At 30.3% G+C, this 22,848-nt stretch overlaps 3 protein-coding genes across 4 annotated transcripts; 2 read left to right on the top strand and 1 right to left on the bottom strand.

The window, feature by feature from the left end:
• Nucleotides 1-4,281: 4,281 nt before the first annotated feature.
• Nucleotides 4,282-11,001, bottom strand: LOC108854011 (cellulose synthase-like protein B3). 2 transcript variants are annotated; one of them, XM_018627496.2, is made up of 9 exons: nt 10,628-10,998; nt 10,086-10,404; nt 9,064-9,189; nt 7,371-7,493; nt 6,428-6,628; nt 6,226-6,361; nt 5,524-5,702; nt 5,034-5,384; nt 4,282-4,950 (listed from the first exon to the last, which is right to left on the bottom strand). In XM_018627496.2, exons 1-9 carry the CDS (start codon nt 10,888-10,890, stop codon nt 4,372-4,374), a joined length of 2,277 nt encoding a protein of 758 aa, XP_018482998.1. In that variant the 5' UTR covers nt 10,891-10,998; the 3' UTR covers nt 4,282-4,371. The 2 variants fall into 2 exon arrangements, with proteins under 2 accessions (XP_018482998.1, XP_018482999.1); XM_018627497.2 differs by lacking the exon at nt 4,282-4,950 and having other exon boundaries at nt 5,030-5,106; nt 5,189-5,384; nt 10,628-11,001.
• A 1,861-nt stretch (nt 11,002-12,862) lies between these two features.
• On the top strand, nt 12,863-14,147 carry LOC108849178 (uncharacterized). The gene is made up of 4 exons (XM_018622695.2): nt 12,863-13,012; nt 13,125-13,267; nt 13,350-13,671; nt 13,746-14,147. Exons 1-4 carry the CDS (start codon nt 12,965-12,967, stop codon nt 13,950-13,952), a joined length of 720 nt encoding a protein of 239 aa, XP_018478197.1. The 5' UTR covers nt 12,863-12,964; the 3' UTR covers nt 13,953-14,147.
• Nucleotides 14,148-21,247: 7,100 nt separating this feature from the next.
• Nucleotides 21,248-22,790, top strand: LOC108851842 (mitogen-activated protein kinase kinase kinase 17-like). Its single transcript, XM_018625311.2, is given in 2 exon segments — nt 21,248-22,289; nt 22,292-22,790. Coding segments are annotated over 2 exon segments (1,074 nt in total). The 5' UTR covers nt 21,248-21,493; the 3' UTR covers nt 22,570-22,790.
• Nucleotides 22,791-22,848: the final 58 nt, after the last annotated feature.

The following is a 22,848-nucleotide window of genomic DNA, read 5'->3' as shown; positions in this document are numbered from 1 at the left end:
TGTATATCTAATTAACTAAGAATTATATTTTTATGTATTTAGTGAGGTTTTTGAAGAAATTGTTTTTTTTTGCATTTTGATTAATAAATAGTTGTATATAAACGAATTAATAGACATATATAATTATTTATTACATTAATAAATAAAATATAATTTATTTTTATTGAAATTTCGTATTTATATAAATTAAATTCATTAGTTTAAAAAATAGATTAGTTAGTTAGTTCCTTAATTTTAGGCATGGTGTATATTTAATTGCAATTAAATTAGATATATGAATAAAAGTAATAGGGAAGATAATTAAATTATATATATGAATATATAAAGAAAAATAATAGAACCAAACTAGACTTTTTTTTATAGTCCAAAAAGTAGTCGATAAATATTGCTCCTATTTTAAAAGTATTGATTTTCCTTCGTGTTTTTTTTTTCTTTTTGCTTTTAAATAATTCCCCCCCCCCATCTCGAAAGGACTAAACATATCAGTATCACAATCATTATAACAGAACATTTTACTGTTTCTAACAGCACCATCTTCTTTAGTACTATTACTATCAGATCTAGCTCTATAGATGTGGCGATAATGCAAATACACAAGGTTTAAAAAAAATTTTGTCTTCATTTTCTTTATTTTGTTTCAAAAAATGTTACAATCCAAGAAATGAGTTGTTTACACCATGAACCACATTTTGAGTTTACATTCAACATTTGAGACACTTTTTTTTGGTATTTACTATTTGTTTGGACAAAAATACTCTTGAGAGCTTTGATGGTTTTGTTATTAATTCAACTCATTTTCTTACTTGTTTTTATCTCAAATATTAATAAATATAAAGAGATAAATTTCATGTCATAAATTTTAAATTTTTATCCTCTACATTTTGACATCCATTTATATATACTTTAGAAATTTAAATATAAAAACATATAAATTTTTTTTATAATTAAAATACTGTGGATGGTATAAAATGGACAAGCCATCCACAAAAAATATATAAATGAATGAATTGTAGACAAAGAAAATATGGACATAATTTAAAAGAAAATGAAGATTAGATTTCATCAATTACATGAATTTATTGTTTATGTTTATTGTATCATCAGAAGTCATCCACTAGTCTCTAGAGATCTATTCAACCATCCACACATAACCCATCCACGTTCCAGTTATCCACACACCACCTATTCACGCAACCTCCATCCACACGTAATATGTCCACATCTTTTGTAGATCTGGGTTTTGAAATCGTAACCTTACAGATCTAAATTTTGAAAACTATAACAATACTAAGAAATCAACAAAAGAAAAACGAGAATCACTTTAAAAATTTTAGAAGATCAGACAATTTCATATATCTTTTTCTCATCATCTCCTCTTCCAAACAAGAAAGAGAAACAAAAAAAAAAGATAATGAAAGAATAGAAAAGATAAATCATAAAAAGAAAGTGTGTCAAAAGCAAATGTGCTTTGAAATGTAATTGCAAAGTGGGAAAATGTCATACAGTGTAAAAAATTCAAATAAGTTTCAGATTTCAGCAGAGTAATCAATAGATCTGTAAACTTTTTACAAAGCGGATATCATTTATTGATAACTAGGTGGATAACACAGCCATGTATACAGACACTGATATAATTTAGAAAGTCAGAAATCACTCATATACTTTATAGATTATATGTATTTATATTCTATAGGAATTGTATGGTCACTTCTTATGTGTACAATAATTTATAGATTATATATATATTTATATGAAATTAGATAAAGACATATTGATTTATGATAATATGTTATTTTAATAAAAATAATAGAAAGATGTTATAATCTATTATTGAAAGAGATTACATATTAGAGATATCTACAAGTCTCTATTTCTTTACAGATTTTCTGCATATCTCACTGTTTTTCACTTTCAGGTGATCATGTTCATTCATAGTATCAAAACCGTTAAATTAGTATGTATCAAAAATACAATGCTGAAAATAGCTCATAGATAATGCACTTACAATTTCTTTAAGGGTCCAAATCAATTATGAAGTTGTAAACCTTGGTCCATCTATTTCCACATCACAACACTATAAAAATATCAATTATGCAAAGAAAACATTAATGAATATCATGATGAACAAATTCAATTTTTTTTATTCATTTATATAAAAAACATTGATGAATATTCATTTATATAAAAAATTATAATTCACAGTTGCACAAGTTATACATTTCTACAAAAATTAACACATAAACAGATTTATAACCCCTAATAATCAGCTTTAACAATTGCAGTTACTTATTTCGTACAACTATTATTCTTAATTAAATTGTATCTTCATAATCACGCTCTCGTACCATATGTAGGTGTATGAATCGTAAGTTCTTCAAACATCTAGATTGATCATGCGTTTAACCGTCAAAATACTCTTTAACTCGCATGAAAGTGCTGAAATGGAGATAAAAATGTTATGTATATGTAACTATAATGAAACAAAATAAACTATAATCACGTTTATTTTAATTTGATATCAAATCAATATGGTTTATTGAAATGATCAATTTCTTTTCTTTGGTCATTTGCTAAAATGGCCTTTTAATTGAAATATATATATATATATATATATATATATATAAAAGAAAGAAAACACTTAATTTGACATTGCTTTACCAGATACAAGATTTTACCGAATAGCATGTAAGTATATTTTCTAAATTGATAATTTTATATAGTTTGGATCCTAGGTTTACAATTACTCCATCCGTTTCATTTTTATTGTCGTTGTAAAATAATTTTTTTTGTTTCTAGTGTTTATAGAATTTCAATGCAAAATTTATTAACTTATATATTATATGATTTTTATATTCTCAGTATATTTTTTATATTTGCTGAAATATGGTTAGATGTATATTTAATTATATTTATTTAGAAAATATACAAATAAATGTTTTCTTAAACTGTATGGATAAATCTAAAACAATAATTAAAATGACACGGATGGAGTATATTTCAAATTCTATGTACCTCGATCTTTGTCATAATAACTTCTTTATTTTTTAGTTCAGTGCTTTAAATGGTTTCACATTACTGTAAAAATACTATAAATTACTAATATTAGGATTGTGGTACTTTTGTGTTTGTAAAAATAACATTTTTTGCAGTTCAACGTTTTATATTGTTTTACTGTAAAGTAAAAACTATATAACTAATAATGTTGGACCAGTGGTATTTTATTAATTTAGTAGAGTTATTGGCGAAAAAGTTCTTTTAGATATATATTTTAATTATTTTGATTTAAAATAACCATAATATATGTTTTTAAAAAATTATATATCGGTTATAAGCTTTATAAATTTGGTTTTTATCTCTCTTCCTTATTAATTTATTTAATTTTATATATTAAAAATATGCATTCTAGTTTTTAGATTTTTTTTTTAATTACAGCTCTACAAATAACCTTAACATGTAATGAAGTAATAACAAAAATTAGAGAGTAATCCCACTTTGAAGATAGTATAATAAAGTATTTTCTTACTTATTATATATATATATATATATATAATAAAATAACTATGAATTCATGATATTAATGGGATTATTTCTTTATATAAAAATTAAATTTTATTATCATATTATCTTATCAAATCTTGTTACATTTCCAATCGACTCTATTCGAGATAAAAAAAAATACTAATATATTGTATTTATCAATTAAAATAGGGTTATTAATTTGTAGATTTTTTAATGTAGTTAGTTTGGGAAATCATTTTGCTCTTAGACTCCAGCTGACAAAAAGGCGTATATATAAAGTAAAAAAACTATAAATTAATAATTTTAATATTGTGATATTTTATTAAGATACAACAAATTATATTTTATATATTAAAATATAGTTTTAAAATAACAAAATAGTTGATTTGCAGTAGATAAATCTTTAACTCGACTTTCATTTTGGTTTTATTATACTAATATGTTATATAAAATATTGCTCATGCGAATTAAATATAGTTTTAGGTCTAATATTACATAATATAATCAAAATATATTGAATTATTAACAGATATACAGATAATTTTTATTGTTAATATAAACCAAACTTTATAATGGTTTGTTTGTATTTATATAATAGTTTATAATTTTAATGAACATAAAAATTTACATATTTAAAAAATATTTTTTATTTATTGATTTGTGTTATATTTTGAACCGACCTAATTCAATACCAAGTTTTTTTATTAATTATTATGTTTATTAATTTATTAGATATTAATTTATAGAATTTATACTATACAATTAATAAGAAATTAATGATTAATTTCATAAATAGAATTTATTGTCATGATAAACTTATAATACTTCCCCTGGCAAACCCATATCAATATACTAGTTTCTTACAGAGAAAACAACAAATAAAACTGCTAAAAAGGCAGCTTTAAAAAGCGTAGACAATGGGATACCATATTTTCCCTTCTCAAACAAACCAGTTAGAAATGGAAGGAACAACACAACCACCAAAATACATCCACAAGCCTCTATCGAACTCGAACCACTTCCTCCATAGCTATGCGTCGACCGTTGTAGCCCCAATGAAAAACCGGCTATAGCGGTTAAGTTCACCAATAAAATGAATGTGCCGGGCAAGAAATAAAGTGAACCATCAAATTCAAATTTATCTGAATCTGGGTTTGGACCATCTTCTTCTTTTTGAAATGGTGTATCCCCGGACTCTAGCCTTGTCTTGGAAATAGTCTTTTTACTGACTATAAAGACAGTATTGGAAACTCCAAGAAGCTTAAGTATGATATCATGGATGCTCAATAGCCAACTACCAGTTGTTTTTATCCTCGAAAACGATTGGGAGGCATACCATGAATGTACGGAAAACCCAAGACTCGTAAACTCCCACAAAGTATAGAGGCAATGCATCCCCACAAGTGCGACGACTATACCTAAACAAACTCCCTACAGCCACAAACAAATATATAAGACAATTTAGTATAGTTTAATTAAAAGCAACACATACATATAGAGATAAAAAGATTCACCTTGGGAAATAAGGGAGAACTGTGGAGTACACAATAAGCAGGCAAGAGACAGTAAAAGAGCTCAGGAATTGACCTCAGACCCCATGTGAAAAGATAAAGATAAGCCAAGCTTTGTCGGAATCTGATTTTCTTGCAAAAAAATCCGATCAATGGGTTTTGTTTGGTAAAAAGGATTTCAAGCAAACCCGTCGCCCATCGCCGCTGTTGAAGCATTGCCTCGGGTCCTCCCGGCGGAATGCACCCAAGAAAGGCAGGTGGCTCCGGAGATACATATGAGCTAGTCCACCCTCTTGAATGGATTCCAATACTTGTGTGTGCATCTTCCGTGGTTGAATCGTATAACCAACCGACCTGGACGATTTTTATGTAACAAAAAGAATATTTTTTCAATTTTTTAGTAAATGAACGCATTATTATTGCATGCAATATTATTGTTTAAATTTATACGTTAATTGGTTCTTTTAAAGGAGAAGAATATGTAAAATATTACGGTTTTGCCCCAGCTGGTTTGGTATTCGTAGTGACAATGCCCCACTTTTTGAGCCGCTTCTATAGAGTTTGTGAAGGGGTCTTGGGGATTTGTTTTTCTTTTTAACGCATCGACTATCGATTTCACCATCTCTTTAGACTTCCCAAAATCTCTCTCTAAACTTTCAGCCAAAAGCTTCCCTTAATGAGATAACAACATGGATTATGAGCCGTGAATAATTTGGAATATGATATATAATGGAATGGTGGAATATAACCGATCATTATATGGATTGTATGTCAAATTAATGATAAAACATGGATAAAAGTGAATATCTATTAGAGTTCGACTAAAAAACTAAGATAATCATGAAAGTTACAGTATAACCTCTTTAAATTAATAATCGATAGATTAATATCTCTATAAATTAATATAATTTCATAGTCCCAAATAGAGTTTTTAGTTTAATTAGTATCTCGATAAATTAATAATCTCAATAAATTAATAAAAAAATATAGTTTTGGTTTAGTCCCAACATTATTAATTATAGAGGTTTCACTGTACTTTTAATATGTATGAAATCTTTTAGATGATATTTTTACTAAAAATCTCTTACCGACGTTTTGAAGAAATCTATCAGAACGTGATATATCAGAAATTTCTCATAAATTTATAGTACTTACTTTTTTCTGAACACTTCATTTCATTTCATAAAAAACTTACTTGTAGCAAGTGAAGAAAGATTTCCATCATCGTCTAAATCGTCTACAGAAAGACCATACATAACTCTTCTAGTGTGGAAGCATCCCGATCCTGCATACACTGGTCCTTGGATTCCCGCAATTCCTCCTCCCACATACTACTTTCCAGTTAAAAAAAATAAATTGAATGGATCATTATATAAATAAGGGAAAAGAAACCTTACTAATTGTAAGACGACGAGTTCACCGATGCTAGAATCATAGAAATTTTGAGGGAACTGAACAAAAGCACAATGGTATTGATTCATAGATCCTCCAAGAAATATACACATTGCTTGTCGCACCACATCTGCTTCATTCGCGTACATGTCGCAGTCTACGTTCAGCATATACGGTGCATTTGTCATCAATCCTGACACTCTTACCTGTTCAAATTCATCATACTCTCCTTCATCAGATTTTTATAGTTGTTCAACATGTCGCTTACAGTATATGATGTGTCTTCAAAGTCCTGGATTACTTCATGAAAAATATTCATGGTTGCTATTCATAAGATATGTATCACATTATATTCAAAGGCAAAGTTACCAGGATTGTTTAGTTTAACATGCATGCTTAACACATATAGGCTACCCATAAATCTATAATGCATGGTTACTCACCTTTTCATTTCAACAGTTAAATTGAATGCTACATGCAACAAAATGTACAATGGTCATATCACATGAAACATTGTCCTGCTATTATCAATTAAATAGTTGGGCCCATTAATCAAGTGATATCAATCAGGGAAGCAGATGGCATTTTCTCCTTTACTATTTTACCTACCTTCGAATATACTTTTATGTCATTCCTTGACAATACTTGAAATATCTATGTACATCTCGCTCATAACTTATTTATCATCATACTCTTTTTTTTTAACAAATCCCGACTAACTTATTACCCCCGTTATATTAAAAGATCTACAAATGTACAACATTGCAGCCAAATTTGATGTATGCTTTATGATAGTCTTTTTCCCGCGTACCGTGCTTTATGATAGCCTATCTAATTAGTAACTACAACCAATATTAATTGTATGTCCTCACCAGACTAATCAACACAGCTTATGTACTCTTGATTACATTTTATATAAAGTAGAGATGTGTGAGAAAATTAACAAACCAAAAAGTTCATGGCTCCAGCTTTGTAATGATGGAGGCAATTAGGTTTCTTCTCTCTTGAAATGTAGACAAAATGAGGGACCTCTTTCTCGTCTCCCACACCTTCCTCGTTCTCCCATATCACCTTTAAATACCCAACCACAATTTCAGCTACATGTCATGTTTGTCAACTATACATTATATTGGAAGGAACCTCCTAGATTCATTGGTCCAACCCAGAAACAAAACAGTTCACAAAAGATATATCATCAAGTCTAGTCCAAGTTGACTTTAACCTTTTGCTATGTCAGTAAATCCCCTAGTCTATATTTGAGAAGTGATTTGCCACATGTCTTCTCTACAATCGTTTTCACAAAAAAATTGTGACGTGGCTATTAAGATTGATGACATGTCATATGGTTAAATATGACATGGACAATTAAATATAATGCTAATATATATTTTTGGAAATCTTTTTAGAATATGACAATAACTCATATATTATATTTAATATTGATTTATATTTTTGGTAAACTTTGTAGAATATGGTAATAACTCATAAATCATCACTAAAATAAATATATTCAAATATGATATTTTGAATTTCGAAATATTATATAATTTTACTTTTATAATAATAAAATTTTATTATCTAAAATTTTCTAAATTTTCTGAATTAAAAAAAATAAATCATAATATCATTAGTTTCTTTTAGATATCTAAAAATTATATAAATATTATTTAGTTTTAAATTTTGATAACTATACAATTTTATATGATTTTTAGTAATTTTGTACAAGTTGATATAATAATTTAACCAAATGAAATAAATAATATTTTCTCTTAATTTTATGCTTAATTAATGATATTTATATTAATTATTAGTCAAAATAATAAAATATATAATATTAATAAATTACATTTTAAAATATAAAATTTAACTTTAAAAAATTCATCACTACACATGGTGCATGAAAACACCTAGATTAATAATTGTGACATAGCTACTAAAATTGATGACATGTCTTATAGATTAATATGACATGGACAATTATATATAATGTTAATTTATATTTTTGATAAAATTTTAAAATATGATAATAACTCATATATTATATTTATTATCGATTTATATTTTTGGACTTTTTAAAAATATGGCAATAACGCATAAATCATCATTAAAATAAATATATTCAATTATGGCATTTCAAATTTTGAAATATCATTTAAATTAAAAATATTTCAAAAATATATACATATTTTTAGAAAATTATAAAATTAAATAATAAAATCAATATAAATCGTAAAATTATTAGTTTCTTATATATATTTACAGATTTTATAAATATTGTTTAATTTTAATTTTTGACAATTCTGAAATTTTACATATTTATTTAATATATTTAATTAAAATAAATAGATAGAAAAATCTACCTAAGATTATAATTTTAGATATATACATGCACATTCTTAAATATAATTCAAAATAAACAAAATTGATTTTATCTTAATTTTAATGTTCAGTTAAATCAAATTTATATTAAAATATTGATAAGAAAAAATAAAATTTATAATATTAATAAAAAATAAATATAATTTATATTTATCTTTTAAAAAATATTTTAAAATTCTTTTACTGCACATGGTGCAGTAAAACACCTAGTATTATTAGATGTAATTAGATCTTTTCTAAACTTAATAACTTGTCGAAATACCTTCACTATAGTTGAATGGTCACTTGGTTTTGTGTTTGAGAAAGCTTCAAAATCATCGCCAGCATCCAACCAACAAGAATTTCCGGTGGCGTCTTGCACATTCTGCACTAACTCCTCGTACTCCCTCTTTATATTGTTACAACAACAAAGATATAATTTCAAGAAATGTGAAAACATGAGAAGTTAATAGGCATGAGCATTCGGGTCCCAGTCGGGTTTTGGTTTTGTTCAGTCTAGTTTTGGTTTTTGGGTTTGTCAAAATCAACCTCATTCTGATTATATGGAATTTCGACCGGTTCAGGTTATATTGGGTTCTGGTCGATGTTAGTAAGTCTTCAAAGAATCAGTACAAACCGATATACTTTTGGGTTTGGATCCCAATCGGTTCTTCGGTTTAAAAGTATTGTACTTACTTTCTAAACAAAACATAGGTAAAATCGGTTCTTCGGTATTAAAATATCTTATTTTTACTTATTTTATAACCAAAATATAAGTGAAATTGAATTAAAAAAATAAGAAATGAACATCAACAGTGAGCATTCAAAATCAAATGAAAGATAAACATATTTATAGATAGAAAGAAAACTAAATAAATAAAAGCATAAAACAAAAATCAAGTTCTCATGAAATGAAAATATTATTCAATTAAAACAAACCAAAATCTAAAAATTTCAAGATTCTACCACTACCTTCAACTACCAACCTTCATATAATAGAACTACCAACCTTCATATAATATATAATTGTTGTAGATGTTTTATATATTTTAGTGCATTTTGGATACATATTAAGAATTAAGATCAACAAGATCTTTTTGGGGTTTTGAATATTTCAAATTCTATCGGATAATGCCCATAACTAGAAATACCATAAAACAAGATTCATTAGAAATTTATGTCGAATTCGAATTGTTTTAGATTCATTTTTATCGGATCAGGTTTGGTTCGGATTTTCAGATTCAGTTTATTTGTGGAGCCCTAGAAGTTAAAGTAGACAAAAACATAGCATGGCTCTTTAATTACCTTTGTCTTTTCCCACTCTTTACTGAATTCCGGATCCTCTGTTGCTTTCAGTGGGTTCAAGAAATATCTAAAAGGAGCTCTAACCCTAACGTTGTATTTCTTGCAGAAAGGAACCCAAATCTTGGCGAACTTAGAAGCCTCCTTGAGAGAGAAGTAAGTGAGAGGTGAGCATCCATCGTCTGAAACATAACATGCTAGTTTATTCGCCGGATAATTCACAGCTAACAGCGAAAGCACGGTGTTCACAACAAGAATCGGCGGCTCGCGAACCGGATCCGCCGTGGTTACAAACATATCTACTGATGAAAGCTCATGAACCCTGAAATAAATGATTATTAGGTCATTTCATTAAACCTTTGTTGTGGAAATGTTTGCTATACGATCAAAAACAAAATTAGAGGACTTCTCCTTCTTTTACAAAAAAAAAAAAAAAAATTAGAGTATGGTAGGAGTTAATTACAAGCCTAGAACAATATACAAATATAATAAGATTATATGCTTGTAATATATATAATTGTTTGCGTATATAAGTAATACGGTACCTTTCGTCAAGTCTATCTAGATATGGTTTATGTTCAGCAGGACTCCATTTTGTGCAAGTAATAAGCAGCCATATGAAAGTGAAACTACATTCACATAGGAAAGCCACGACCCAGGCGGTGTCGTTTTGGCTCATATGTCGAATCCGGTATAATAGAAGAGAAAAGAGAAGCCCGAGAATCGCGAGATCCATAGCTCTTAGAAAATTTCTTTTGTGAGAGATCCTTTCGCAAAGCGGAGGAGTTGAAGAGCTTGAATCCGCCATGTTAGGAGCTTTCTTATGAGCTTTAAATTCTTGCGGTATTTTGGATATGTTTCTAAAGGATTAGAGTAAAATAGTGCGTTACATCTACGAATGCTTGTATGTATAATGTGTTAAGTGTTCTGACTCAGTGTTATATATACTAGCTTACCTATGCACTTACAATAGAAAAAAAGAGTGGTGCATGAGAAAATCAGGTTAACTTGAGTGGATTTTTTTTTGTTAAAACTATTAACAGAAAATGGGGCAAAGCAAAATTAGTCGTTATCACCATCGAGATTTAGTGAACCCTTTGTGTGTTGTGAGTCATGTCATATAAACAACCAATTCATAAATAAAACAGTATATATAATTTTACAGTTATGAACTTCTGAAAGATGCGTATATCTTTGTGGTCTTTTTTTTGTGTGGTCAGATTCAGATTAGGATGACGATAAAGTTTTGTCTTTTTACTCCGTTTGATTTTGTGGTGATTGAATAATGGATGAGTAGTCGTCACAGAAAGGAAATGAAGTCACGTAATGAATGGTTCTTTATTATGTCACACAAAAGAAAAAAACAATTGAATCTTGAAAATTTATTAGTAAGAAAACGAAGTTTAACTACAAACAATGGTTCCATCATGGGCTATTTAGGAATTGAAACACATACGTGATGGACTCTCACTTTTCCGGATTGGTTAGCGGCTTTGCCCTTCGACACATGTAGTGTCGGATAAACCAAGTTCAATAATTTAGGGATAATCTTTTTCTTTCGTTTCCACTGTAAGTTTTTTCTTGTATTACCTTTTTCTTTGCAAAAGTTTTTTCTTGTATTACCATCTATTATATATTACTATTTCTTATACGGTTTTTCTAACTGCACCACGATCTTTCCTTAATAGATTGAGAAATTATTTTCCTACTTGTTTTGATAATTCAATAGACAAAACAGTCAGGAACCTACTTTCCACCATTCGAAGACAGATCACAAGTATGATGAAGGCTTGAGTGGTCTGGTCCCAGAGGATACACAAGATTAGCTTCTTTTTTTTTTCTTTTCTTTTAGTCTATACTTCTTCCACATTATAAACACCTTCGTAAGACTTGATGTACATTTTTTTTAATTACAATTTAACATTCATTAAAAAAACAATGGTTGAAGGTAAATATATCAGAACATTTTTTTATAATAAAAATAGTACATAATGATAAAAACCACAAAAGTAAGGTTAAAGGATTAGGGTTTGAGATCACAAATATTTATTTAAAGTATTTTTTATTTAGAGTTATTATTGGCAAGTAATTTAGTATTTTCTGCTATCTAAAACATGTTTATTTTGTGATTTTATATGTTGTTATGTGATTTTCTTATAATGTTTTCTGAGGAAAAAATAGATTTTAGTTCTAGAATTCTTTTATCAAAAAAATATTTTAGTTCTAGGATCAATGGTTGAATGATTCAGCAACAACCAGACGAATCAAATCAGTATTAATTAATGATGTGGACAAAAGAAAACAAGAAGAGGCGTCACGTCGTGAGGATTTGTTCGTGTGAAGATTAGGTAATATTGGTGGTATAAGATGGTGGTGCGTGGAGCCGTCACATCGACTATCTAATGCAAAACTCAGGACCGGCCCTCTCGGGTCCATTTCATAAAATCAAAAAGAAAAATGGCCTAAAACGAAATCGAATAGGTTGTCATGGTTAAAACGCATACAATGATAAAATTATGTATTTATATGGACTTCACCTTATAATTGGGAGAAAAATAGACAAAACTGATATACAGTGGTCCAAAATCCAAAACAGAAGAGACAAGTCCGTAGGTTAGGCCATCCAATTCCATACACAGATAGTATCAACGTATTTATCGTCAAGGATTTATTTTGACATAAAAATACAAGGAAAAAAATGACTTCATGTTCAACTGGACCCAAAGGCCCATAAAATCATATTGGGCCCATTAGTGTCTCCATCCCACAGGCCGCAAAACAAAAAGAGTTTCGAGAAATAATGTTAGCAGCACTAGTTCCATCTTCATCTTTCCAGATTCTTCTCCTCTCCTTCGTCCCTCTGTAGATCATCAATCACATCAATGGCCGATTCCGCTTTCAAGAAAATCCAAATCCAAAGAGACGACACTGTAAGCTTCTACTCTTCTCTCTGATAGCATCCGACACACACACATATATATATATATATATATATATATATATATATATATATAAAACATTTATATGGTATATGTTGTTCAGACATTTGATGCGTATGTGGTCGGAAAAGAAGACGCACCAGGGATCGTCGTGATTCAAGAATGGTGGGGGGTTGACTTCGAGATCAAGAACCACGCCATCAAAATCTCACAGCTCGACACCGGTTTCAAAGCTCTCATCCCCGAGTGAGTTTCCATCTGCTCGATTACTGAGTCTCTCTTCCTTCTCACAACAGTTTTTTTTTTTTAATTATCATCGTGTGTGTAGTTTGTATCGGGGAAAGGTTGGTCTTGACACTGCGGAGGCGCAGCATCTGATGGACGGACTCGACTGGCAAGGTGCTATCAAAGACATTCGCGCTTCTGTTAACTGGCTTAAAGCTAATGGATCCAAGAAGGTTGGTGTGACTGGGATGTGTATGGGAGGTGCGTTGGCTATAGCTAGCTCTGTTTTGGTTCCGGAGGTTGATGCTGTTGTTGGATTCTACGGTACTCCTTCCTCGGAGCTTGCGGATGTGGGGCAAGCCAAGGCGCCTGTTCAGGCTCATTTTGGGGAGCTTGATAACTTTGTCGGTTTCTCTGATGTCACGGTAAGGGTTGTCTGAAAATTAGCTGAGGTTTCTTTATGAGTGTGATGATTATTTAGAACGTTTTGCTTGTGCAGGCAGCTAAGAGTCTCGAAGAGAAGCTGAAAGCGTCTGGAGTGGCGCATGAGGTTTATATTTACGAGGGGAACGGGCACGCGTTCTTGAACAGGAGTCCTGAAGGAGTGAGCAGAAGGAAGAGCATGGGGCTTTCTGACGAAGATGAAGCTGCGGTGGAGCTTGCTTGGTCTCGCTTCACTTCCTGGATGAAACATTACTTGGCTTAATTAAGCATTATGCTTTCTCTCAGATTGTGTTCTTTGTACGTCCTGTAACGTTTTTGTGATGCCCCGATCGATCTCAAATAAGGATCTCTCTTAGGACTTGTATCAGAGTCAAATAAAGTGGTTTGCTTGTGGGTTTTGTGTGGACATGTTCGAAGCTTTTCATATATTTGAACTGAAATCCATGTGTTTGGTTGATTGTATATCATCAGCACGGCGAGATGAAATATTCGTTTCGGTCTCCAATGTATAGACTGGGCCAATGTGTAAATGGTTAAACTGTTAAGTCTGTTGGGCTTATATGTGACTATGCACTCGGTCATGAGTTGAATTTGAACATTTATCAGTTGAATAAACCATTTACTTATAGGACAATATGTACTAATTTTAGCTACTCCTATGAAATTAACAAGGAAAGCGAAAATGATGGGGTTGACCTATGTATGAAACACTAAAGCATCTATCTTATTAAAGCTGAAGTACAATTTCGGTGTGTTTGGATACTTGGATAAGAGTATTAAAAATATTTGGTGTGTTTGGAAACATGGATTGTAGTCTTTTAAAAAAAAAAATTGTTTGGAAACAAAAATAGTAGTATTAAATAGAAAAAGTAATGGGCTTAAGTTATTAAGTCCATTATAAAAGAATGTTGTCAATATATATAAAAAAATACAATACAAAGCCCAATTTGAAATACCAACCCAAATTATGATTTTTGTATTTCATATTAAGTTTTAAAAATATAATATATGTAATTATTTATATGATGATACGTATTAAATACTTTTAATTATATGATTACTTATATGATGGTACATATAAGATACGATTAATTATATGATGAAATTATACGATATATAATAATGACTAAGGATGGGTTTTCAGACATCCATACGGGTTTGGTTCTGATCGGTTTGCGTTTCGGGTTTTCGAGGTCAAAGATTTCATTCCTATTAGGATGTTTCTAAATTTTTGTTTGAGTTTGATTCGGATCTTTGCGGGTTTGGTTTGAGTTTGGATAACCTATTTAAATGATTTTTAAAGTTTCAAATCACTATATATTTAAAATTTCTCAAAATCTATAAATAAAGTAATATATTACCTATAAATTTAAATAACATATGTCAGAATACCTAAGCTTAACATATCAATTGGTTTGATTTAAAATTTTGGATACGAAATCAATAATTATTTTAAGTATTTTTGGTGATTTGAGTATACTTTAACTATTTCAGATATTTGTTTTTGACTATCTATATATATTTTCAAGTATTTTAAACCAATTTAAAAGTATCATTCTTGATGTTTTATATACGTTAAATATAAAAATAATTAATATATAAGTATATAAATCTATTTTTAGATAAATTCAGGTACACAAATACTTCGGTTCGGATCCGATTCGGTTCTCTAATAATTACATGAAAAACAAATATCATCATATTTTTAAAAATATACATCTGCGGAGGTGCAGAGATCAAAGTCTATAATCATTTATTTTAACAACAAGCCAAATAAATATGTTGATTGAAGTGCGAATAAAACAAAACTAGAGAAATACATAGTTTACCAGAGACACTCTATGTGTCGAATTTATTATAAAGAAATTTTTTATTAAAATAAATAAATTCAATAATTACAAACAAATAATATATTTCATAAAAGTGAAAAATAATACCCGCGCTTTCGAAGCGCGGGTCAAAATCTAGTCTATCTTTATAGAACGAAATGACTACATATCTCAATATCAAGGAGATCATGCAATTTATAAGAAACTAGATTTTGACCCGCGCTTTTGAAGCGTGGGATATTTTACGATGAAAAATTTCAATAATTTATATTGTACGGTACCAAGTGAAAATAATTAATTGTGAGATAAGTTATGATTTTATATATTGAATGATCAAAATAATTTGTAGAAAAATATTGACAGTCAAACATATATGTTAACACTAATAGTTTTATAATAATTATTTTCATTATTTTATAAAACTTATCCAGTAATATATTTTTATGTTATTCCTTCATTTATTTAAAAGATCATACCATCCTACCAATCAGAGAACCCAGATATTGAATAAACTTTAAAACTAGATATCATATGGGAATTTACAGACCATTTAGATCTTGTTCTGATTTTATTACTGAAGTGTAGTGTCGGTTAACGACTTCAAGCGCTAAACACTCCAGATCTTTGTTCACATTTTCTCACCGCATATAAAATACGTTAAACGTTTGCTCAACTGCTCAAGTATATTTTGTATCACATACCATGCCAGCAAATGATACAATAATATCCAATAAATAGACAAAATTGTGATATACTTATAAGACTACTAATATATTTTTAGAAGGAACGCATAAAACGTGCATGAGCTAAATGAACCCACGCGATTCATGGCCAACTGAGAAAAAAAGGGCAACAAAAAACCTATTTCTTTTCAAATGCTGAAAATTTTGAGTATTAGATCCATTGATCAGACACACACACACAGACATATAATATATATATATATATATATATATATGTTTGATCACTTTAACAAAAAATATATCTATATATATATATATATATATATATATATTTTTTTTTTGTGAAAGTGATCAAACACATATTACAACTAGGAAAACCGTAAAACTAGAAAAAGTTTTTTTTTGAACTATAAAACTAGAAAAGTTTCACCATGATGAACATTTAAACCGATTAAAGGGTGGAAACTAAACCCATTAAAAAAAAGTAGAAACTCTCCTACCAAAAGAGATTTTGATACTCAGTAGAATCAAGGAAATCAACTTTGATCGTCGTAGAAATCTAGATAGAACCACGAGGTCCATGAGCCTCAAGTTTTAATTTGGGAATCCAGTCGTAAGTGGGTGGGATGATTATGCTGATAGGGATCTCTACTATACTAAATTACTAATTAACCTAAGTAAAACATAACATTGTAAAACAGAATTTCAAGATCTTTCTGCTTTTAAAGAGACTTATGAAAATATGAAAACAATATCTACATTGATTGGACAAAAGAAAATCTACATTGACACCTAAAGAGAGTACACGTATATCTTGGGCTAATATTGATTTTCCTAATCATTGGAGATGAGTGTTTTGGCCTGTCATTGGCTGGATGTCTTATTCTATGGATAAGAAATAAATTAAATATTTTCTGAATGAAGTATTGTCCCGGGACTAGTGTGTAAGAGCATCAATATCCCTAGGCCTTTAAGACATTCTTTAAAGAGAAAGGGGAGCGGACCAAGAAGAATAATGGAGAAAATCCCTTATATAAGGGACAAATAAAAATGTCCCTTAGATTACCATGACCAGAAAAAAAAAAAAAAAAAAGAAGAGAGATTTAGGGACTTGTGGAGTCCCTAGGGATACTGATGCTCTAATGTAAGCAAATCGTTTGCACTTAAGGTTTAACCGGTTTTCTTGTTACCACCCGCTTACCATCTGTAAACACATTTTTTTAAAGATTGGTACTGATTTTTACAAACCATTTTTAATCGGTTCGAACCTCTTAAAAATTACTTCTATTCTATTTTATCACAATAATATATTTTATAACTTTATAATGTTATAATATATTAATATGGATAATTTATTATTAAATTACTACAATATTTTATAATCAATTAGTCACAAATATACCGCAAACATAATAATTTTTAAATATTATATCAGTTATACAAAATACTTAATAACGCTTGAAACTACATTCACCCGCATACATAAATTTCCGCACTTGCAAGCGCAACCGCCACTGTATTGTGTTTGAACCAATCAGACTCGATACAAATTTACGAGTTACATAAAATCTGTAAAACATCAACCGATTAAAGTAAACTGAAATATATGGAACATCGACTGAAATAGATTCACTATCCCAATATTCTAATCCGAAAAGCAAATAAAATCTTTTTCTATAAAAGAGAGAAGGGAATATAAGTTCCTTGTGTCTTACTCTCGATATCTATATTATTAAAAGAGAAGTACCCATATAAAATACCCTTAGTTTTCACTTTTATTTACAATGGTATGCCACTGACATTAAATAATATTTCCTATTTTAATGTTGTCTTTTTCACTTCAATTAATGTGTTTTCCAAATTAAATTTAAATTAAATACACTTCACTAACTTCTCCATTAAATCAATGTCAAATTCAAAAAAAATACATTTTATTAGACAAACGATTCTGAAAATTATAATATCAACTCTTCATTTAAAAAATTTGAACGAAAAAGTATTAGCATATTTGAACCGAAACTAGATAATATCCAAACGGATTTACCATTTTGGTATCTAGAGAACCATAACCAAACTTCATCCGAACGAAATATTTCGGATATTCAAATGTATTTAAATCATATTTATATACTTCAATATGTTAGGTATTTTTCGAATTAATATCCAAGATATAAGCTATTTTAAGTTGGTTAAAATATTTGAAATATAAAAAATAATCAAAAGTAAACATTTAAAGTAGATAAACAATAATCAAAACTCCAAAAATATTTAAAATATATATATTTATTCTTCATCCAAATATTCAAGTTAAACCTATTTTAATTTTTAATTTAGGTACTTTGGCTTACATTACTCAAATTTACATGTTATATTATTTTTATTTTTAGATTTAGGGAAATTTAAAGATATATAAATTTTGAAAATTCAGAAATAGTTTAAACGGGTTATCAAACCCGCAAAGATCTGAATCAAACCGGAACCAAAGTTTATAAATACCCGAATAAAGGTAGAATCTTTAAACTCAAAAAACTCAAATCCGAATAGATTTTAACCGAATTCGAGTGGATATCCAAATACCCAACCCTAACTTAGTCAATATAAAACGATTAAATATTATAAATATATTATTTAGTATAAAAAAAAACTAAAACTGAAAATTAATACCCGTGCGGTCGCACGGGTCAAGATCTAGTCTAGAGTTTATATTTTGAAGCAAGGAAAGAGCTCTAAATTGCTTTTCTCACACATTACAGTCTTCTCTTTAACTTTTATTAATAAACTTCTTTCTGTGGTGGAGACAAGTTTTAAATAAAACCTTGCTTGATGAATCATAATACTGGATTAGAGAACTAAAATAAAATTAAAAGGATTTAAAATTTTATATATTTTTCTCTTAAATTATAAACCCATAGTCTGTATGAATGGTTCTTGGCGTTAAACCATCAGAAGTCGTAGGTATAATTGCTTCCTTTTATTTTTCTGAAATATTTGTTTCGTTTAATGGTTTTTTTTCCTTTCCACCTTTTTGGTATATCTTTCTAGTGAGATGTCTACTATTAAAATTGAGTAGGTTGTTGCTTGAAGCAGGCGTTCTCGCCCTTTTACATTCCTCTTTGTTCTCATGCCATGTGTTACATACACGCATTAGTTTCTTACAAATTTCCGTATTCAATTTAGCTACAAAAATATGCGTCTTCATATGATTTGTATATATATATGGTAGGAACGTACAGAATATACGTGTTATTTGAAAAATTAAAATATAAGCGCGAATAATTAACCTATAAAATCGTTCTGAAAAACTATAGCATATGCCTAACAATATACCCAAGTTGCTTACGCCGAGTTGATCCATGCACAGGCCAACTAGAAGAACAATGTTTGAAATCTTAGTTACTCACCGAAAAAGTTATATTGAGAGCCATTTATAAAGTATGTAACTTTTGATCCTGTAATATCTAAGGTCGATGTCTTACATATCACATATCTCGGCCGAAATGCGTTTACAACTAGATTTAAAATATGTTTTATATATATAAAGATAATCTTCATTTTACAAGTTTTGACATGCAACTCTGTTATAGCGTTTTGTACCATTTTTCATTTCAATTTTATAATATTTATATATGTATGGCATTCCAAAACTTTAGTCATTAATAAAGTTTTTTAAAAATCAATATGTAAATTGAAAATTAGCTACCTGGAGTGCAAATAACGAAAGAAAGATGAAGAAAGAAAAATCATCATTATCCTAATTAGTCGTAGTGCTTTCTATGACCTTAACTTTAATTTGAATGTAAGTTGCAAGTTAGAACCATAAAACATACCTAATCATATTTGAAAGTGATTATTTATTTCTTGAATCTCAACCGATAATGGTGGTTAAACCCACCGCTCAATGTCGTTTATTTTCTTTCCAAGGGTTAAACGATTTATCAACGAAGCTTCTTAATCTATTCTATTGTTATTTGGTATTCTTGTCAGAATATTTGTTTAACGAACGTCAATCATCTATCCGATAACAAGTTGACTAAATTAGAAAACAAATATCTCGTTAAATATTATAGTCTTGGCCTCCGGTGGAACAAATGATATCCAAAATCCTTGAAGTGATTTTCTTAGGATATAAAGTTATATATTACACAACTAGCAAAAAAAAAAAGTCTCCGAAGGTTCAGAAAGTCTTATATATATACCATTGATAATGTATGTACCTTTTAGGCATGAAGACTTTTTTTGGTTCTTCATGAAGGCATATTTAAACTTTGAAAATAGTTTTTGCACTTTGCTAAAAAATAACAATAAATATCATAAACGAACAAGACAACAGACCAGATAAAGTATAAAATTAATAGACAACAGATTTAAAACGCTGTCAGACAAGACTTATAATTTATAAAATAATAAAATACCAAACAAATCTGGCAAAAATCTGAAGAAACTATTTTTTTTTGCCATCTAAAGTTTATTTAATTATCTGAAGAAACTATATATGCATTAAATATATATGCGATCACGAAGTGTAACAACGAAGGTCCAAGTGTGCAGATGATCGATCAAAATCTACCAAAGTGCCCAACTTCTCATTTCCACTAATTTTATTTTCCTATACAACCAAACTCATAAGAAACCACAAATCAATAAATAAATAAATAATAATTATTTCTTAAATATTCTAATAAACATTACGCCAATTGTAAACACCACGTAGTATCAAAACTCTTCTGACACGTAGCTCCAGAGATATACGGAACTACGGTCGGAGCAAGAACTAAAAGTTTTCTGACCACAGAGATGTCGACGCGTCATTTTTTTCTAGAGAATGTAATCTGAAGAGTACAGACTCGCCAAAACTAAAGAAGTGGCACGTCACAAGACTCAACGAACTTACGTTAGATACGTTCCACTGCCACGTCACATGCCAATTGATATTTCAGTCCCGTTTCTCAAAGACCACTTTTTTGTACTCTTGATACTTCACATTTTCTTTATTTTTGGAATTTTTTTAGAAAATAATAAATGATTATATCAAATCGAAACAGGTTTTCATTTGGTTATCAACATTAAAAAGAAATTCACGTGTACACACAAGAACATATTTACGTGTTATTATATTCACAAGCTGGTAGAAAAACTCGATGTTACCAAAAGTATACACTATCTAATCCATCCTTATATAAACCTTCTGTTGCATTGTAGCAGAGTGTAAGAAGCAAAACTAGACAAAGATATAACAAAACATTTGTTTTTTTTCATTACTCATATAAGTTTCTTTCTCTGGTCTTGTCCTAATGGAATGGACTAGAGGAAGAATCCTAGGCCGAGGCTCCACAGCCACCGTCTGCGCTGCCATGTGTCACAATTCAAACGAAACCCTCGCCGTCAAATCCTACGAGCTTCACCGGTCAGGGTTCTTGCAAAGAGAAGCCAAGATCCTCTCCTCGTTGAACTCTCCTTACGTGATCGGGTACAGAGGATCAGAAACCAAGATGGAGTCAAACGGCGTCGTCACGTATAACCTTTTGATGGAGTACGCGCCGTACGGAACGTTGACCGACGCGGCGGCGAAAAACGGAGGCCAACTCGAGGAAGCTAGGATCGTGAAGTACACGCGCGAGATACTATTGGGACTGGAGTATATTCACTCGAAGGGGATAGCGCATTGCGATGTGAAGGGGAGCAACGTGGTTGTCGCGGAGAAGGGTGAGGCCAAGATAGCGGATTTCGGGTGTGCGAAACGGGTGGGCTCGGAGGCTGTGACGGGTACGCCGGCGTTTATGGCTCCGGAGGTGGCGCGTGGGGAGAAACAGGGGAGTGAGAGTGATATATGGGCGGTCGGGTGTACTGTTATTGAGATGGCTACGGGCTCTCCGCCGTGGACGGAGGCGGGAGATGATCCGGTTTCGGTTCTTTACCGGGTTGGATACTCGGGTGAGGCTCCGGAGCTTCCTTGTTTGCTTACGGAAGAAGCAAAGGATTTCTTGGAGAAGTGTTTTAAGAGAGAAGCGAAAGGGAGATGGACGGCAACACAACTCCTAAACCATCCGTTTCTGATAACTAAACCGGACATTGAACCGGTTTGGGTTCCGGTTTGGTTTCGAGCTCACCGACAAGTGTGACAGATCAAACGTTTTGGCGATCAGTGGAGGAGGAAGTAGTAGAAGAAGAAGAAGAAGAAGAAACAGAGGAATTGCAAGATGAGTCAAGAAATCTTGACCGTTTAAACTTGTGGGCTTGTTATTCGGAGAGGATCGGACGGCTGAGATGTGTTGGTGGGTTGGATGGGCCCAGATGGGATATGGAAGGTGGGGGTTGGATCACGGTGAGGGTGAGTTGTGAAGGAACAATGATTAGTGGGTCACATTAGGATTATTATATTTGAAGGAATTGTAAGTTGATTTGGGGTCATTTGGTTGTGAATTGTAGAAAGTATTGGGGTTGATATTAGAGAAGATCTCCAATTTAGGGAGATCAATGTTGTAGCTTGTTAGCATCCGAATCTTCAACTGAAGACATGTACAAAATAAAAATCACGATTTTTTTAAAAACCAAATCCAAAGTTGATTTCTGTAGTTTTTCAAGGTTTGTTGGCCTGCACAAGAGAATTAATGTTGAACTATTACATCGAAATCTTTAATTATACCAC

The sequence above is a fragment of the Raphanus sativus genome, chromosome 4 (assembly GCF_000801105.2).
Source record: "Raphanus sativus cultivar WK10039 chromosome 4, ASM80110v3, whole genome shotgun sequence".
NCBI classification, from domain to species: Eukaryota; Viridiplantae; Streptophyta; class Magnoliopsida; order Brassicales; family Brassicaceae; genus Raphanus; species Raphanus sativus.
Note: the sequence above shows the minus strand (reverse complement) of the source record. Positions and strands in the feature narration are given on the sequence as shown.

Excerpts from the sequence above, each read along its gene's own strand:
- LOC108854011 (XM_018627496.2), bottom strand. The coding sequence starts at position 10,890 with ATGGCGGATTCAAGCTCTTCAACTCCTCCGCTTTGCGAAAGGATCTCT. Across the intron at positions 10,405-10,627 it reads CTAGATAGACTTGACGAAAG|GGTTCATGAGCTTTCATCAG; the intron begins GTACCGTATTAC and ends CATTTATTTCAG. Across the intron at positions 9,190-10,085 it reads AAGAGTGGGAAAAGACAAAG|AGGGAGTACGAGGAGTTAGT; the intron begins GTAATTAAAGAG and ends AACAATATAAAG.
- LOC108849178 (XM_018622695.2), top strand. The coding sequence starts at position 12,965 with ATGGCCGATTCCGCTTTCAAGAAAATCCAAATCCAAAGAGACGACACT. Across the intron at positions 13,013-13,124 it reads AAATCCAAAGAGACGACACT|ACATTTGATGCGTATGTGGT; the intron begins GTAAGCTTCTAC and ends TATGTTGTTCAG. Across the intron at positions 13,268-13,349 it reads TTCAAAGCTCTCATCCCCGA|TTTGTATCGGGGAAAGGTTG; the intron begins GTGAGTTTCCAT and ends TCGTGTGTGTAG.